Genomic DNA, 19404 nt, shown 5'->3' on the forward strand with positions numbered 1-19404 from the left:
CTTTTTCCAAATCTATTTGTGGGTCTGTGGGTCTGCTGATCACACGGTTTGCTTAGCAGAACCTTCATGGCTGGATCAGTCCCAGGCCGACGGAACACAGAGGGAGCACAGGAACTGAGACCTACTGAGTAGTGTTGTGTGTTTTTAAATCAATAGTTCAAGAGACAGGTTCAAACGTAGGAGATTACTCATGGAATCCAACATGACTGGTTTATGATCATTTGACAAGAAATATTCTACAGTAAAAATTAGACTATGAAATTGACTTTTTTTTTATTACACACACAAATATAGATGTCTTGTGATTTGCAAGACTTAATCTTTTAGGTAGTATATTTTACAGATGGTTGTGAGCCACCATGTGGTTGCTGGGAATTGAACTCAGGTCCTCTGGAAGAGCAGTCAGTGCTTTTTTTTTTTGGGTTCTTTTTTTCGGAGCTGGGGACCGAACCCAGGGCCTTGCGCTTCCTAGGTAAGTGCTCTACCACTGAGCTAAATCCCCGCAGTCAGTGCTCTTAACCACTGAGCCATGACTCTAGCCCTAGGTATTATATTTTAAATCCTATTCCTAAGCTTAACATCATTGTGAAATTTGTAAAAGTAATACTTGTGCGTGTGCCTGGGTGTGTGCGCGTGTGCATGCACATTCGTGGAAAACAGAGAACTTAGGGAATTGGTCTCTCTTTTCACTTTGTTGGACCTGGAGTTTGAACTCAGTTCATCAGATTTGGCAGCAACCCCCTTGACCCACTGAGCCATCCTGCTGGCTTGTCACTGAAACTGTGAACATTGGGTCAAAGTGTAATGGTTGGACTTTGTAACTTTGGCTTGAAGCTGAGAGGTGTGTGTGTTCTCCTATGTCCTGTGGACTGTGGGTTACTGACACAGTGCTGTCTGGTGAATTCTTCCAGCCCCTAAGTCTCCTGAACTGCATTTGGAGCCACTGAATTGTACTACCATCTCTGTAAGGTGGCTTCAAGACACCGAGGACCCGGCTGCCATTCGGGGCTACAAGCTGTTTTATAAAGAAGAAGGGCAGCAGGAACATGGACCGATCTTCCTGGACACCGGTGACCTGCTGTATACGCTCAGTGGCTTGGGTGAGTTGACCTGCTGTATACGCTCAGTGACTTGGGTGAGTTGACCTGCTGTATACGCTCAGTGGCTTGGGTGAGTTGACCTGCTGTATACGCTCAGTGGCTTGGGTGAGTTGACCTGCTGTATACGCTCAGTGGCTTGGGTGAGTTGACCTGCTGTATACGCTCAGTGGCTTGGGTGAGTTGACCTGCTGTATACACTCAATGGCTTGGGTGAGTTGACCTGCTGTATATGCTCAGTGGCTTGGGTGAGTTGACCTGCTGTATACACTCAATGGCTTGGGTGAGTTGACCTGCTGTATATGCTCAGTGACTTGGGTGAGTTGACCTGCTGTATATGCTCAGTGGCTTGGGTGAGTTGACCTGCTGTATACACTCAATGGCTTGGGTGAGTTGACCTGCTATATACGCTCAGTGGCTTGGGTGAGTTGACCTGCTGTATACGCTCAATGGCTTGGGTGAGTTGACCTGCTGTATACACTCAATGGCTTGGGTGAGTTGACCTGCTGTATACGCTCAGTGGCTTGGGTGAGTTGACCTGCTCTACATGCTCAGTGGCTTGGGTGACTGTGTCTGTATCAGACCGATCCTTTATCTTCCTGCTGTGGCGGACTGGGAGAAACTTATTGGATGTAAGAGAGTTGACTGGGCACTACAAAGAGTAGATCTCTCTGTGTCACTTACAGTTCTTTTTAAGTTTGAAAGTGTCGTCTTTCCCCCTTTCCTCTGGCTCTGAGAGTCTGTTTGTCTTGTTGGCCATCACTTCGATACAGGGAGCTCTTGATTTGATATTATAGGCATCCAGTGGATGTAGACTAGGATTGTAGAGGGCTGGCAAGATTGCTTAGTGGGCAGAAGCACATGGTGTGCAAGCCTGATGACTGGAACCCAATCCCCAAAGTCAGGGTGGAAGAAGGGAACTGACTTCTAAAAGTTATCTTCTCACCTCCACATGTGTGCTGACGCTCGACACCTACACTCACACTTACACACATCTGTTCACACACATAAAGAATACGACTGTGCAGTCAAGACTTTGCAAAATGGTGATTAATAGTAAGAATGTTTAACTTAGAAATCACCTGGTTGCTATGTTGGTATAAAACAATTTACGGGGTTGGGGATTTAGCTCAGTGGTAGAGCGCTTGCCTAGCAAGCGCAAGGCCCTGGGTTCGGTCCCCAGCTCCGGGGAAAAAAAAAAAAAAGAAAGAAAAAAACAATTTACATAAATGATGTGTAATAATGTCATGGTCTCCATCCCACCCGTGACTATTACTTCATGATCTCAGACACACTGGAGATAAGACATTGGCCTGTGTTTGGCTTCATCTGTGTTTTCTACACTGGCTTGTCTTTATTTTCTTTTCTTTATGTGGGGAAAGAATTCCATGATGTAATTGCATTTACCAAGTTATGAAATTGGGCTGGGGATATGGCTCAGTCGTGGAGGGCTTGAGTAGCATGGAAGAAAACCCTAGGTTTGCTACCCAGCTTGGTAATGGGAGTTGGGGGAAAGATAGAAACACTGAGACAGAGTCACAGACAGACACATTGGGAGATCAAGAGACCCACTGGACTGTTGTGGTATCTTATACTCACAGTAGGGGTTTCTGAAGCCCTGTGGCTTTTCCTTTTAGATGTTAGCCCTTGGAGGCACTGTGAGAGGAGAGGCTAGTGGGTAAGTAGGACATGCTGTGAACCTGTCCCCGGATGCAGGACCACAGAAATCCATCCCATGGTCCCTTGCCATAGTTTTCCAGATGGTGTTTTGCTTGTAATCTTATTATTCCGTTTTTAATTTAATCTGCATTCAGTTAAATAAATTTACTGTCGGTCTCTGTCACGAAGCTTATAAATGATGAGGAGTGACATATGGTCCATGTCGGGCTTTCTTGATCTACTGGCTACGATGACGCTAACCCAGCCTCTAGAGCCCCAAGCCTTTCATGTTCATGTCCCTGTATGGTTTCCTCAGTGTGCTCTCCCTTTGTATGATGAGCTCATCACTGATGAGAGGGCACTTGTTGCTTTTGTTTCCAGTAGGAAACAGGCTGTGAGAAAATTGATGCAAAGCCATAGATCAGGGCTGGAGGTGGCTCAGTGGTTAGGGCTGGAGGTGGCTCAGTGGTTAATAGCGTGTACTACTCTTGCAGAGGACCAGAATCTGGTTCCCTGAATCCATATGGCAGCTCGCAACCACCTATAAGTGCCAATTCAGGGGATCACCGGCACCGGCACGTAGACATTCCTGCAGACCTCATAAATAAAGATGAAAATCCTTTTTAGGAGCGAGGGCTGTGGCTCAGTGGTGAAGAGCACTTGCTGTTCCAGAGGACACAAGCCCTGATGTGGCAGCTCATAACTATCTGTAACTCCAGCCCCAGGGGGATCTGACAACCTCTTCTGGCCCCCAAAGGCACTGGGTACACACATACCACATAGACATCTATGCAGACAAAACACTCATATGTATGAAATGAATAAATGCTCAAAAATGTACAAGAAAAACATCTAAAGATCCAACTCGGCCCTTTGATTTTTTTTTCTTATTGTTAAAGAACTTGAAATACATAGGAGAAATAGAGATCGATCTATTCCTCAGCATGTTTCTGGGGTGTACATTCCAGCTAGTTCACACTAAAGAGTCAAATAGCTGGCTAGAAAACACAAATGAAAGCAGCTCTGCTCTTGCAAGAAACTCAGAGAAATGTTGCATGCAGACATTGACAGTAAGCTGGGTGTGGTGGTGCACACACCCACAGTGCCAGCACTGTAAGCACTAACTCACTAGGCAGCAAGTTCAGGACCTCTGCAGGGGTATGGCTGGCAGGCGTGTACTTCTGTGGGTTCAAGTAGTGTTCAGCAGTTCAGCAGACTACAAGGTGCCTCCGAACTTGGGACCCCTGATTCTATTCTGTGTTATTAAGTTCCCACCAGGGCCTGGTCAGGCTTTTGACAGGCAAGTGTTAAGACGTGGGAAGGGAAAGGAAGGGAAGGGTGTTCTATGAAGGGGACAGCTGACCATCTGGGACCATTTTTAGCCAGAGCATCTGGCAGTGGCTGCCTGTTTAACAGAGAGTGATGTGTCCAGAGGGCAGTAGGTTAAGGGAATCCTGTCTGTGCCTCGCCTGGTGAATGCGGCTTTCACAGAGCCACAGCTTGGGAAGGGTGGTCTGAGTAGACCCAGCTTTGCTAAGTGGCCTTGGAAATGAATTCACATGCTTCTACTTGCTGATCGAGTGTCGTTTTATATAACAAACTGCTTTCTCAAAATTTCATTTTCACACTAACCCCTTCTGATGCCTTTAGAACCTGTCCTCCTTCCCCACCCCTCCCAGCTTTCATTTCTGGTAATTAAGTTTTCAATTTAAAAAGTATGTCATTGGGACATGGTCTCCCTAGAAACATCCTTAGTTCTTTGTTCTAAAAGACAGAAAAGCAAATGGATTGATATTGTGGTTTGTTTTTTTTTTTAAGTTGACATGACAGAAGATATGAGAGGTTTAATTCCCTTAAAACAGGAAAGATGAAGTCAAATGCTATTTAATTGGTTGCTTGTACAATGTTCCCACAAAGACCTGGTCAACTGAATTTAATTGGGTTTATTAGTGGGAGGTATTTTAAATCATTTTACCTAAGTACCTCAAAGCTCAGTTCCTTAAGATGTGGAGTACTTTGTGGGTTGAAGAAATAAATTCTCATGTCTTTAAAAAGTAAAATATAGAATAGTATGTGTGTGTGTGTGTGTGTATACATGCAATGTATAAAATATATAATTATAATAGCATATAATATATAATGGTCTAAAATATAATGGTTTGAATAATGTATAATGGCTTTATATGGACAAGGCCCGGCGTCCAGGCCTTGATATGCCCTTTGGTGGCGCAGAGGAAGTACTTAGTGCTTCTACTCTGCCCAGGTTTGATTTTAGAACGCAGTTCACTTTCCTGGGATCTGGCTTGTATTCTAGGGGAGAAGTTGCTTTAGGCTTGCGATGTAGTCGTTTGTGGGACCCCTTTTCAGTGCTGTGCTGAGGGCCCTTCAGGATTTACTCACAGTTCTTCCTGCCTCTCTGAGTGTTCATCCAAGTTGTTACAAGATAAATGTTTGCAATATTATCACACAATAAACAAAAACAAAATTAATAAAACCTCCATGTTCCCTGACAGTAGATTGAAAAATATCTTATCTGTTTCTTTATTTTTTGTTTTTTTTTTTTGTTGTTGTTGTTTTGTTTAGTTTTTTCTGGACAAGGTTTCTCTATGTAGCCCCGGCTGTCCTGGAACTCTCTGGCTGGCCTCAAGCTCAGCAGAGATCCTCCTGCCCCTCTACCACCGGAATGATGGGGTTAAAGACATGTGCTGCCACTGCCCAGCCTAGTTATTTCTCTTTTAAAAAAGGATAAAATTTACATTTATTTATTTTTATTTTGACTGCATTCTTATGTCACGGTGTGCATGTGGAAACCAGACAACAGGGTTAGTTCTTTTCTCCATGTGAGTCAGTTTGGCAGAAAGAGCCTTTACCTGCGAAACCCTCTCCGCAGCCGAAGAGGACGCTTTAAGTTCTGAAGTTAGTGCATCTGTTTCCACAGCCAGTGCAGCTAGGGGTACACCTTCTGATCCATTCTTCAGTTTGGGAAATCCCCGCCCGTTATCAAGTCCTCCTAGAGTCATCAAAGGCGTCTGTCAGCCCTCCGCCACACTGCCATTTCCAGCATGCTGAGCTCAGACAAGGGTACCAGCCACCTAAGCACCTCTCTGCTAGAGTTGACGTCAAACCCGCGTCGTGATGGCAAATCCTGGCCTAACCTTTTAGATAGAGACAGTAACAATCCTGTCTGTTTCAGAACGTTAGGGAGGAGTGAAGTAATTCAGACCGAGGTTAGCACAGCACCCTTCGAACGGCATCTGAAGCCTGGAAGACATGGCGGCCTCTCATTTGCAGGAATTCTTTCCCCAGACCCGAGAGTGCACCTGAGTGGCAGGTCACTCAAGTAGCACAAATGCAGCCTTGGGTTGAATTCCAGCCCAGGGGGAGGAATCGATGACTCAGGGTGGAGCCTGTACCTGAAAGAAAAAAAAAATCCACAAGTGGTTTTTGTTTTTGTTGTGGTGGGTGGCGATGGTGTATGGCTTTGTGTGTGTGTGTGTGTGTGTGTGTGTGTGTGTGTGTGTGTGTGTGTGTGCTCGCACGCGTGGTGGTGGTGGTGGTGGTGGTGGTGGTGATGGTGCAGGGTTCTATAATTAATTTGGAATTTGTCCAAGGCTGGACTTGAACTCCTGATCCTCCAGTTTCCATCTGTTATGCACTAGGATTACAGAACTGTGCCATCTCAAACCAGCTTTATTCAAATAAGATTTTTATCATGATGATTATTTCATTAGGAAATAAATATTTCTTGGGATATAGTGTGTGTGTGTGTGTGTGTGTGTGTGTGTGTAAATTAACCATAGATTGTGTTAAGCCACAGATTTTATCCAGTGAGTTTAGATGAAACCTAAATTTTTTTGCATTTCTTTCTAGTTTGAGAATAGAGAATCTAAGCTAAATGTCAGCAAAATTTTCTCCTGATGAGTCAGAAAGTAAGGCGTTAGGTTTTGTGTCTGTGTTGTGGCCTGAATTCTTTTGTCTTCACTAAACCCCTGGTGTTGAAGCTCTGAGCCCCTAAATCATAGTGCTTAGAAATGGGACCAGTGAGAGCATCGTGGGGATGAGTGTGGTCATCAGGGTGGGACCCTGAGCCACTTTCCCAAGGAAAGGAAAGAAGGCACATAAAACAGAATCATCAGAAAATAGAAAAGAGAATTAAGTATCTAGGTATATAAGACCCTGTCATGAAATAAATGGCTCAGATATGGCCCTGCAGTTTAGGAAAGAGAAGAAATCGGGGGAGGACAGAGGGAGGGGCATGGGGAGGGGGACAGACAGTTTGGGACTTTGCCATTCTACCTTCCCTGCCCCTCTCTCTCATAAGTTAGAGTTAACGTTTTCTTGCACCTGCATAAGAGTTCCTGAGTGCTTTGGATTCCCCTACTCTATTTTCTGGTTATAGACCTGACTTTTTGCACAGTTACTTTTCTTCTTCTTCTTAAGGATTACAATTAAGTAGACTTGACATTTCAGACCCAGTAGTGTTATGCTTGGTAAGGATCACATCAAGTAATGGTCTTGAGGCTGGAGAAATGGCTCAGTGGTTAAGAGCACTGGATGCTCTTCCAGAAGACCTGGGTTCCGTGCCTAGCACCCCTATGGCAACGTAAATTGTCTGCAACTGGTAGTAGGGGTTCTGATACCTTCTTCTGGGCTCCTTTAACACCAGACATGCATGTGGTGCACAGATATACACGAAGACAAAACACCCATACACATACAATAAAAGTAAATAAAATCTTAAGGGAATAAAGGCTTGCTAGCCGTGCTGACTCACACCTGTAATCCCAGCCCTTAGGAGACTAAGGCTGAGTGGCTGGGAATTTGAGGCCAGTCTGGGCTACAGAATGGGATGCCATTATGTAAGCCATGGTAGTTTGTTTGTTTTTTCAAGATTTATTTTTATTATTATTTTTATGTGTATGTAGAGAGTGTAGGAGATATGTGCAGGTGAGTGTGAGCGTCTGCAGAAGCCAGAGGTGTCAGGTCCCTTGGAACAGGAGGATAAGTGGTTCTCAGCTGTCCTGGGCAGGAGCTGAGAACTGAACTGGGATCCTCTGGGAGAGCAGCGTGTGCTCTTTTTGGCAGTCTAAAGCCGTGGGCTAAGCAATGCCTGGCTTGGGAATTTGCTTTGCCAGTGCACACAGAGGTTGCCTCAGAAAACACAACTCTGCCTTCCCAGCGCTCAGGAGGCTGAAGCAGGGGCATCACGTGGTTGAGACTGGGTAGGGATACAGAGAAAGACTCTGTCTCAAAAACAAACACTAAGAATCAAACCCCATAAATCCATGATCATTTTCCAATACCACTTTGTCTGTGGACACTGAAATAAGAAAAAAAATAGAAATTTGACATGCCTCAAAATAGTAGGTTATATTGTTTTGTTTTGGGCTGTTTGTTTGTTTTTTGGGTTTTTTTTTTTTTTTTTTTTTTTTTTTTTTTGGTGATCATAAGGCTCAAGTCTGGGTTTTCCTGGGTGCTACTAAACTATATCCCCAGATCCTTAGCCTCCCCCCTCCCCCTTTTTTAATCTCTTTGTAGTTCAGGGTAGATGTATCATGACTATGAAACCCAAGGTGAACTTGAACTTAGTATCTTCCTGCCTGAAATTTTCAAATGCTCAGGTTATAATTACGTGTTATCTCACCCCCACCTTCAATAGTATTCTCTCTAAAACTAATTTTACAACCAATTGCATCTAGACATGTCCAGCCTGTGACTCAAAGACCAGAGGTGTCTCGTCATGGCTATGAATAAATCCAAATCATTTGTAGAGGACAACATCACATCACAATGTTGAAAGACAGGGCGTCACCTAACAGACCATTTTTAGCTCATACACCGGGTCACAGACAGCTGACCTTGCTATGACTTTATGAAGTGCAGAATTTACATAGCTTCCATTCAAAATGTCATCCCAAGACCAGCAGCATAACCTGGACGTTTACTGAAATGCTGAAGGGGGGCTCCTCCATATTTGTCACTTTCATGTATAAGAGTAATTAACGTTTTTTGGTTTTTTTTGGTTCTTTTTTTTTTTTTCCGGAGCTGGGGACCGAACCCAGGGCCTTGCACTTCCTAGGCAAGAGCTCTACCACTGAGCTAAATCCCCAACCCCGAAATTAACGTTTTGAGATTTCAGTTTACCGGTTTTACTTATGCCAGGTCTGTGACATCTTACCTTGTCATCTTACCTTGTCACTCCTTTGTGAGTTAGCTCCCAGGAGGTTCCCAATGGCAAGTCTAACAGAACATTCCATTCTCTGAGAAAAATTAATTATTCTAGGCTTGGTGCACCTCATATTAGGAAGTTATGACAGTGTCAAATTAATTCTATTTTGTGTTGTGAAGTGAGCAAAGAAATAAGCAAATCACCATGGAGTTCATTAATTCACAGTTTAAACAACGTGGTTTTTAAGGCGAACCTGGGAGCCTTTAGTTCTCGTTCAAAAAAAAGGATATTTTTCAGCCCAGTCAGTCATGTGATGGGCTCTTGGCCCTCCGTAGCAATGTGGAATACAGAGCCTCAGTGTTCAGCGGAACTCAATAGGTCCGACCTGAAGGGGCCAGGGCAGTCTCTGTTCCCTTTGGCTACTGCTAGGATTATGTCACAGAAGATTCTTGGTCCTGCAAATCAGAAAACGACCTAAATTTAGAAAAGTCTGTTAATGAGCTTCAGTAATCACTAACAATGAACCCCAGAATCAAAACTGTCCTCACAAAATGAAATGTTGGCCCCTGTGGTTCTTTGCCTGACTCTTTGGGAAGCCATTGCCTAAGAGACAGAGGTCACTAGAAAAACAGTTTTTGGTAAAGGATTTATTTTATTTTTAATTATGTGTGGTGTGTGGGGTGCATCGTGACAACTGATGCCTAAAGAGACCAGAAGAGAGCATTGCATCCCCTATCCCTGGAGTTACAAATGGCTGTGAACCACCTGATTATAGTACTGGGGACCAAACTCCAGGTCTCTGAAAGATCAACACACACTCTCAACCCTGAACGGTCCCTTTAGATTCCAGAAGAGCAAAATTTCTAATTTTAGGATGGATATTTTTTGAAGTACCCATTTTTCTTTTTTTTCTTTTTTCTTTTTTTCGGAGCTGGGGACCGAACCCAGGGCCTTGAGCTTCCTAGGCAAGCGCTCTACCACTGAGCTAAATCCCCAACCCCTGAAGTACCCTTTTTTTTTTTTTTTTTTTGGTTCTATTTTTCAGAGCTGGGGACCGAACCCAGGGCCTTGTGCTTCCTAGGCAAGCGCTCTACTACTGAGCTAAATCTCCAACCCCGAAGTACCCATTTTTAAAGGCTGGCATGGGGGGCTGGGGATTTAGCTCAGTGGTAGAGCCCTTACCTAGGAAGCGCAAGGCCCTGGGTTCGGTCCCCAGCTCCGAAAAAAAAGAACAAAAAAAAAAAAAAAAAAAAAAAAAAAAAAAAGGCTGGCATGGCTGTGTGCATCTGTAACCCAGAACTGGGGGTGAGGAGTGGGGGGAGAAAGACAGGGGTAGCCAAGCTTACTGGCTGGCCAGCCTAGCTGAGGACCCTAGCCTGAGCTCCAGGTTCCATGAGAGACCCTGCCTCAAGGAAATACAGCGGAGAAGAATGGAAGAGGACACCTGAGGGCTTCCGCTACACACTTGTATTCAGGGCACACTCCCAACTTGCACTCAAGCACACACACAAAAACACTCACACACACAAACTTAGACTCACATCATATATAGCTAGCTCAGTTCAGAGTTGCCTGAAATAACTCCAGTGTACAGAAAGAATACTCATGTAAGAGTACTCAGCGGTGAAAAATTGTGTCAACATTGGCAAGAAAAAACAGCCATGATGAATCTCGATGGCACTCTGGGAGTGGAATGATAGGCCACGTTCCCAAAAGGCAACAATCACAGACGATTGTTTTCATGGGACATTCTCAGAGTCATCTACAGAAGGGAAACACCCAGCAGCTTAGTGATTACCACTGTTTGTGTCGGGGCTGGGCTTGCCCACCCAGAGGCAGCACGGAAACTATCAGACATGACAGAATTGTTGTATGTTAGCTGTGGTGACAGTTGAATCAGAAGACTTAAGGGTTTTGAGATCAGGTGGCTGGGGCTTGAATCCCAGAGTTTACCCTCTTAGCTGTGGAACCTTTGGTGCAATGGGTAGCAAATTCTCAGCAGCTATTAGCGCTTTTTTAAATGTGATTGGTCAGAGGACAATGGTAGCGCCTTGCTCCTGAGCTCTGAGTGGATACTGTTGCATTTTAAGGAGAGCTTTCAGAACAACAAGGTTGAGGAGAAGGAAACATTGATTCTTCTTCTTCTTTTTTTTTTTTTTTAAGATTTATTTATCATATATGAGTACACTGTCACTGTCTTCAGACACACCAGAAGAGGGCATCTGATCTCATTACAGATGGTTGTGAGCCACCATGTGGTTGCTGGGATTTGAACTCAGGACCTCTGGAAGAGCAGTCAGTGCTCTTAACCGCTGAGCCATCTCTCCAGCCCTGATTCTTCTTTTAATTATGACACCTCAGTGGCCTGTCCACAACAGTTCAGTATCCTGTGGACATATTAGTTCTTTCATTGCTATGACAAATATCTGACATAAAATATTCAAGGAGGGAAGGGTTGCTTTTTTTTTTTTGGTTCTTTTTTTCGGAGCTGGGGACCGAACCCAGGGCCTTGCGCTTCCTAGGTAAGCGCTCTACCACTGAGCTAAATCCCCAGCCCTGGTTGCTTTTTCTAGCTCGCATCATTTCTCTGTGTAGCGCTGGGTGTCCTGGAGCTCATGCCATAGGCCGGGCTAGCCCCAAACTCAGAGGCTATCTACCTCTGCCTCTGCTGGGATGTGGGGTTGAAGTTGTTGTGCCATACCGTGCCTGGCAGGACCCAGTATTTCTGCAGTGCTGTCCTGAGAGAAAATAACAAAGTCGTCACCAATCATGGCTTGCTTAAACAGAAAGTTAAGTAAAGGAGGGGGAAGGGGCAGGGCAGACAAATCTCCCTGAAGGTTCCTTTCCTGTGTGAAGGTGAAACTTCAGATGTTATCTCTTTCTGAGCTGCACCTTTCAATGGACTCCTTCAAAACAAAACAACAACAACAACAACAACAACAACAGCAACAACAAAATCAAACTACTAAAACCTCCAGAACTCTTAATGTGCGGATGATGCCGAGTGTGATGCCACTCTAAGCACTGAATCTGTATCCATGGCCTCTAGAAAGTACATAGGAAGTTCCGGGTGGCCATTTGTGGCTGTTAGGGGACGGAGAGGCACTTTACTTTGAGAGTGGTAGATAGAGTGTCTACTGGTAGATTATCCCCTCGGCATCAGTGCACAACCCATCCTAAGCATCTTGGGCAGTATTAGTTGACTGATAATAGTTTCAAGTGAACTGAAAATACATGCATACATACATATGCACACACATGAGGGAGCTGGAGGGAGCTGGTCCCAGAGGGAGTTGGAGGTGGGAGTGAAGGTCGATTTTCATTGAGACACATTATGTACATTTATGAAAAATTTTAAAGAATAAAGAAACCAATTGATGAGAAAGGAACAAGAAACAAAGGGGATTGGACTCAGCCCTATTCTGGCAGAACTGATGCAGTGATTGTTCTGAATTGGATTTCCAGCAAGTCACAGAAGATGGCTGCACGTTCTTCATCAGTAGAAAGCCTTCTTGAGGCCAGCGTCAAACACAGGCTGTTCTTCCTTTACACACAGGGGACTACAGAGATGAGACCACAACAGCACCCCAGAAGGAAGTGCCCCTCTAGCTTCTGCTGTGCACTGTAGGATATGAGACTGCACTCCTGGCAGGGAGGTAGAGTTCGTGGCTTTATTTCATACTAAAAAACAAAACAAAAATATTTTGGAGGGAAAGAAATAGCATGCTCACGTATTTCATGAAGTGGTTGGGAGCTATCTTTTAGAAAATAGTTCACTTTTTCCAAAAATGTCAAACCCAATGAAATCTTTGTGCATTTGTGGGGTTTTACTTCTGAATTTTGAAGTCCTGCCTTGAACAGCCTCCCCTTTGAAATTCCTGAGTATGCACAGTGATCGCTGAAAAAAAAAATCTGTCGGAAGTCCCACACCCGCGGATCCCGGCCCGCAGCAGCTCTCTGCTCCCAAACCCCGTGGGAGAGAGGCCTCACCGCCTGATCAGGTGGGCACTCCTGAGGCTGCAGAGCGGAGGAGACCACCAACACTGCCCACCCCTGCCCACATCCCTGGCCCAAGAGGAAACTGTATAAGGCCTCTGGGCTCCCGTGGGGGAGGGCCCAGGAGCGGCAGGACCCCTGCGCCTGAGACACCGCCGGAACCTGAAGGAAACAGACCGGATAAACAGTTCTCTGCACCCAAATCCCGTGGGAGGGAGAGCCAAACCTTCAGAGAGGCAGACACGCCTGGGAAACCAGAAGAGACTGCACTCTGTGCACATCCAGACGCCAGAGGAAAACACCAAACGCCATCTGGAACCCTGGTGCACTGAAGCTCCCGGAAGGGGCGGCACAGGTCTTCCTGGTTGCTGCCACCTCGGAGAGGACTTAGGCAGTACCCCACGAGCAAACTTGAGCCTTGGAACCGCAGGTAGGACCAACTTTTCCCCTGCAAGAAACCTGCCTGGTGAACTCAAGACACAGGCCCACAGGAACAGCTGAAGACCTGTAGAGAGGAAAAACTACACGCCCGAAAGCAGAACACTCTGTCCCCATAACTGGCTGAAAGAAAACAGGAAAACAGGTCTACAGCACTCCTGACAGACAGACTTATAGGACAGTCTAGCCACTGTCAGAAATAGCAGAACAAAGTAACACTAGAGATAATCTGATGGCGAGAGGCAAGTGCAGGAACCCAAGCAACAGAAACCAAGACTATATGGCATCATCGGAGCCCAATTCTCCCACCAAAATAAACATGGAATATCCAAACACACCAGAAAAGCAAGATCTAGTTTCAAAATCGTATTTGATCATGATGCTGGAGGACTTCAAGAAAGACGTGGAGAACTCCCTTAGAGAACAAGTAGAAGCCTACAGAGAGGAATCGCAAAAATGCCTGAAAGAATTCCAGGAAAACATAAATAAACAAGTAGAAACCCATAGAGAGGAGACACAAAAATCCCTGAAAGAATTCCAGGAAAACACAATCAAACAGTTGAAGGAATTAAAAATGGAAATAGAAGCAATCAAGAAAGAACACATGGAAACAACCCTGGACATAGAAAATCAAAAGAAGAGACAAGGAGCTGTAGATACAAGCTTCACCAACAGAATACAAGAGATAGAAGAGAGAATCTCGGGAGCAGAAGATTCCATAGAAATCATTGACTCAACTGTCAAAGATAATGTAAAGCAGAAAAAGCTACTGGTCCAAAACATACAGGAAATCCAGGACTCAATGAGAAGATCAAACCTAAGGATAATAGGTATAGAAGAGAGTGAAGACTCCCAGCTCAAAGGACCAGTAAATATCTTCAACAAAATCATAGAAGAAAACTTCCCTTACCTAAAAAAAAGAGATACCCATAGGCATACAAGAAGCCTACAGAACTCCAAATAGATTGGACCAGAAAAGAAACACCTCCCGTCACATAATAGTCAAAACACCAAACGCACAAAATAAAGAAAGAATATTAAAAGCAGTAAGGGAAAAAGGTCAAGTAACATATAAAGGCAGACCTATCAGAATCACACCAGACTTTTCGCCAGAAACTATGAAGGCCAGAAGATCCTGGACAGATGTCATACAGACCCTAAGAGAACACAAATGCCAGCCCAGGTTACTGTATCCTGCAAAACTCTCAATTAACATAGATGGAGAAACCAAGATATTCCATGACAAAACCAAATTTACACAATATCTTTCTACAAATCCAGCACTACAAAGGATAATAAAGGGTAAAGCCCAACATAAGGAGGCAAGCTATACCCTAGAAGAAGCAAGAAACTAATCATCTTGGCAACAAAACAAAGAGAAGAAAAGCACACAAACATAACCTCACATCCAAATATGAAATAACAGGAAGCAATAATCACTATTCCTTAATATCTCTCAACATCAATGGCCTCAACTCCCCAATAAAAAGACATAGATTAACAAACTGGATACGCAATGAGGACCCTGCATTCTGCTGCCTACAGGAAACACACCTCAGAGACAAAGACAGACACTATCTCAGAGTGAAAGGCTGGAAAACAACTTTCCAAGCAAATGGTCAGAAGAAGCAAGCTGGAGTAGCCATTCTAATATCAAATAAAATCAATTTTCAATTAAAAGTCATCAAAAAGGATAAGGAAGGACACTTCATATTCATCAAAGGAAAAATCCACCAAGATGAACTCTCAATCCTCATCTTCGGTTGGTTTATATACAAGTGTGCAATTTCTAGGCTTGAAAGTAAAATGATGCTATCTGGTGCTGGATAGAGGAGCCTTATTTTTTATTATGGCAGCTTGCTATTTTTGTAACATGGTGATTTGGTTGAGCACAATAAAGTACAGTAGTAACTGATCTCCCCTTCTTCCTGGATGAGTGAGGAGATGATTAAATGTTGATGTCAGCATCCTTGAGCATATTCAGATGAGCTTCTGCTTCTGTTGAAAAGGATGCTGTGTTTGATTGTGGTCCGAAGCTTTGAAGCACTACTTGGCATCTCCTTCCTTGGAGGTCTCACTGTTTAAACATAACAGATTTGATAGCTTGTTGGTAAGGTGAGGTCCAGCTTGTCTCCACTAGGTCATCTTCATGTGAATCCGGTGGTTATACGGTTTTGTTCTAGGGATATTTCATTTTTTTAATAACGGTTTTAGCTGACATTCATGGAGAGAATGAATCCTTAGAACTGTGCCACTAGTGAAAGGAAATCCTGTCTAGAGTATTTTACAAAGCTGTGTCACACCATCCTTTGGGTCCTCTGCTGGAAAAGTAGAATCAAGTCTCAAATAATGCCTTTTAAATTGTATCCTCTAGTATTATAGATGTAGGACAGTACTGTATCATACCTCTGTGGATGTAAAATAGCTTGTACCTGCTTTATGACACGTAGTAGTGACCGTGCTTTATCAGAGCTGTTTTTAATGATGTTGCTCAGAATGTTTTCTTTCCAGATGATGATTGAGAAGCTAATCTATAAAAAAAAATGGTGCCAGGTACCACAAGAGTAACAGAACTGTGCTGTTTTGTCGGGTTTTGTTTTTTTACTTTTTTTTTTTTAATGGAGTATGCTGGATGTCTCTACAGTTTTGTTCAGATGACTGCAGAACCTGGAAAAGCTGTTGCTGCTGTTGATGCATAACACACTGCTATTATTGGTCTTTTTATATAAATATAAATATTTATATACAGATATATAATTTGAATTTTTTGAAACTTTAGCTGTGCTGTCAACTTTGGAAAAAAGTATCCCCGTTTACTGTGTTGAGTTGGCACTGTACAGAAATTAACAGCCATATTGGTCTAGAAATGTTGAACTTAAGTTTTTTCCATTTGTACAGGGGTAACACACTGTATTAAATATGTAAGGTCTTATCTACGTGGGTTTGATTACAAAAACTAATAAAGTATTCTCTAAATTAAAAAAAAATCTGTCTAGTTAATCAAATGAGCCGTGTGTGTGTGTGTGTGTGTGTGTGTGTGTGTGTGTGTGTGTGTGTGTGTGTAAGCAGAAGCCTTAGCTACTTTAAAAAAAAAACAAAACACAATAAAGTAAAGGTTTCTTCTCTCCCCCAGAACAAAATTGCATTTGCCTAAATGGCTTCCCTTTTGTGAGTTTGAAGTTTTACTGTTTTAGCAGCTGTGTGGTGGGAGGGGCTCCACCACATCTGGCCTCTCTTTGTGGACAGCTGAAAAGTTGATGTTTGCTCCCTTCTCTCAGGACTACAGTTTATCCACAGGATCGAAGCTTTGTTTTTTTAGGACCTAAATTAGTTTGATGTGATTCATCAGCTTTTCTTCATGCTTGGGAAAAAAGAAAAAGAAAAGAAAGAATGAAGAAGCCAGTGTGCTCTAAAAGCCCACAGCACAGGTAACTGCAGATAACCCTTTGACCTTTGGCGCTGGGCAAAGATTTACAGTAGTCACTTCACACGCTGGTCTGAAAGGAGTCCTGAATAAAGCCAGGCCCCCGTGGAGAGCAGAAGCTGGGTGAGGAAGTCCCTTTCTTTTAAGTCGCTCTGATGCTTTGTTTGGCTTTCCTTGGTCGGTGTAGAGTGGAGTACCAATTGTGGTGTTTCAAAATCAACCCTATCGCCCACCGGGTTAACTTTTAGGGTCTGATATCATGGGGGCTAGGGGGTGGGGCATGGTTATGCCGACTACTGCCTGGCTCTGCTCACATCCCCTCACCCTGCCAGCTACATCAAGTTAAATTTCTGATTGAAATACTTGGATAGTTCCATTTTCTGTCTCAGCTTTTGTCGGGGACACAGGTACCAGATCAAAGCCTGGGGTCTGCCTGTGCTTGGAAAAACCCTGCCACTGAAATATATCCTTCAGCCCACATGGGTTTTGTTTTCTTTGCCTATTTGTTTAAGAAAGAAAAAGGCAACAAGAAACATTTTCCCCCAAAATGGGCATAATCGAAAGATAAAGGAAATTGGAAGTCACATAACAAACAAAATACACAATTTCCCTTGTTTGTCTCTAGGAGGAAAAATTTTAAGCTTCATTCCATGGGATACTTGAAATCAGGCCGCTGGGGGCGGGGTGCTGTGGTCTCCATCTGATGATATTAGATCTGTTTAATAATTATTCAACTGGTAGCTTCCCAGCCCCTTTAACGTCACCTCTCCTTTTGGACACCCACTATTGTCTACGGTACTTGTGTTTCGAAGGACATTAAACTGAATTTACAGTTTTACTTCCTGCTGTCCGTCCGTTCTGTGTGTCCAAGTGCGCGGCTCATTCTGCTTAGCTGCTGGTTGGTACTGAGGGTTCCCCACTGTTGCTGGGGCCACAGTTTCCAGCCATTATTCTTAGGAATGGAGGTCTTTGCTAAGCTTTGCAGTCTCCCTTTTTTTCTTTTTTTTTTTAAGTCCCATAATCGCGGTAAGTGCCTGCCATCTCTTACAGAAGGAAGAGGCCTTGTAGGAAGTTAAATCGATGCTGTCCCAGTGTTGATGCACAGACCACTCTGGAAGGTTCTGGTGAATGTCAGGAATTCTTAGAAGCCGAGGTCCTTAAAGAGCTAAGTTAAAGAGATTTTTTTTTAAAATGCCACCATTAACACGTGAAAAAAAGCTTCTGGGTGGAGAGAAGGGGAAAATGCAGTTCAGTAATTACACTTGTGGACTTCAGTTTGGTTTTGTTTTGAACTTTGTTCCTTAAAAGCTGAATGCAAATGGATTTTAAGCTTTGTTCTAATTACCCTTTCTGTTAATTATCCTTTCTGTTAATTATCCTTTTTGTATGTGAGGGGAAAATGCCGTACCCTCTCGGGGAGAATGTTTTTGTCTTAGGCTTTAAAGATAGTTTTATATGTTTATTTTTTAACGAAATAATAGAATGTGTGTCACACAAAAGGTAAATGAAGGGGGGGCTAGAGAGATGGCTCAGAGGTTAAGAGTACTGGATGCTCTTTTAAAGGTCCTAAGTTCAATTCCCAGCAACCACGTGGTGGCTCACAGCTACCTATAATGAGATCTGACGCCCTCTTCTGGTGTGGAGTCATACATGCAGGCAGACCACTGTATACACAGTAAATAAATCATAAAAAATAAGTAAACGAAGGCCTGTGCATAAACACATATGGTAGTAAAAAATACTACTGAGTCTGGGGCGCAGCCAAGTGGTGGGACACTTAGAGCAAGGGTCTGGCTCTCTCCTCAGCAGTACAGAAGAAAACTAAAAATAAAATTATTGTAACTGGACAGATAATTGATTTGTAAGTGCTGGCTGTATTATAAACCTGAGTTCTGTCTTCAGAACCCATGTGAAAAGGCTATGCATGGTTGTGAACCCTTGTGATCCCAGTCCTGGACCGGTTAGGCCAAGGCATGAGGATCTCTGTGACTTGAGGTCCATCTAGTTTAGTCTAATCTGTGATCCTGAGGCCAATGAGGAACACTGTCTCAAAAAACAAGGTGACCGACCCCTGAGGACTAACTCCCAAGATAGCTTCTACAAGCACACACACAGATGTGCACGCACATCTCCATACACAGGCACTCACGCAAATACAATTATTAATGGAAAGAAAAGCTTTTAAAATTGGAGACTAATTGCTGTTCTAGACTTCTTTTTTTCAAGACAGGATTTCTCTTTGTAGCCCTGGCTGTCCTGGAACTCACTCTGTAGACCAGACTGATCTTGAACTCACAGAGATTTGCCAGTCTCTACAGGGATTAAAGGTGTGGGCCACCGCCACCCAGCCTGCTCTAAAATTCTGAATCTAGTATTTCCAAGTGACTTCAGCTGTGAAGCTTTCAAGTCTTGAGAAAGGCAAGGACATTTGTCACCCTGCCCCACAAGTTGTAATTATACACTCAAATTCTAATTGAGTTTAGTGTCTGCAGAGGCCCTGGGGTGGGGCCTCTTTAGTTACCATAGTAGTCTGTTGCAGGGCCCTGTGAGTTCTGCGTGGATGGGAGGGAGAACCCTTGATTGAACTCGGCAGTAGCAGCTCGCTTTCAAAGCATGCTAGG

The 19404-nt window shown here is 43.7% G+C and overlaps 1 protein-coding gene and 1 long non-coding RNA gene across 7 annotated transcripts in view; one reads left to right on the forward strand and one right to left on the reverse strand.

Moving 5' to 3' along the window:
* Prtg (protogenin) overlaps positions 1-19404 on the forward strand; it is a 109507-nt gene that overhangs the window by 51976 nt on the left and 38127 nt on the right. For 5 of the 6 annotated variants that reach the window (XM_039081517.2, NM_001037651.2, XM_039081518.2 and 2 more), the window contains one exon: positions 912-1100. In XM_039081517.2, coding sequence (XP_038937445.1) covers positions 912-1100 — 189 coding nt within the window. Of the gene's footprint in view, positions 1-911; positions 1626-19404 lie in introns of all 6 variants that reach the window. The other variant, XR_010053966.1, reaches the window with a different exon arrangement.
* LOC120094206 (uncharacterized) lies at positions 5508-9392 on the reverse strand. The gene is made up of 2 exons (XR_005488305.2): positions 8948-9392; positions 5508-6169 (listed from the first exon to the last, which is right to left on the reverse strand). It is a non-coding gene; the product is annotated as an uncharacterized LOC120094206 (long non-coding RNA).

The sequence above is a fragment of the Rattus norvegicus genome, chromosome 8 (assembly GCF_036323735.1).
Source record: "Rattus norvegicus strain BN/NHsdMcwi chromosome 8, GRCr8, whole genome shotgun sequence".
In the NCBI taxonomy this organism is placed as follows: Eukaryota; Metazoa; Chordata; class Mammalia; order Rodentia; family Muridae; genus Rattus; species Rattus norvegicus.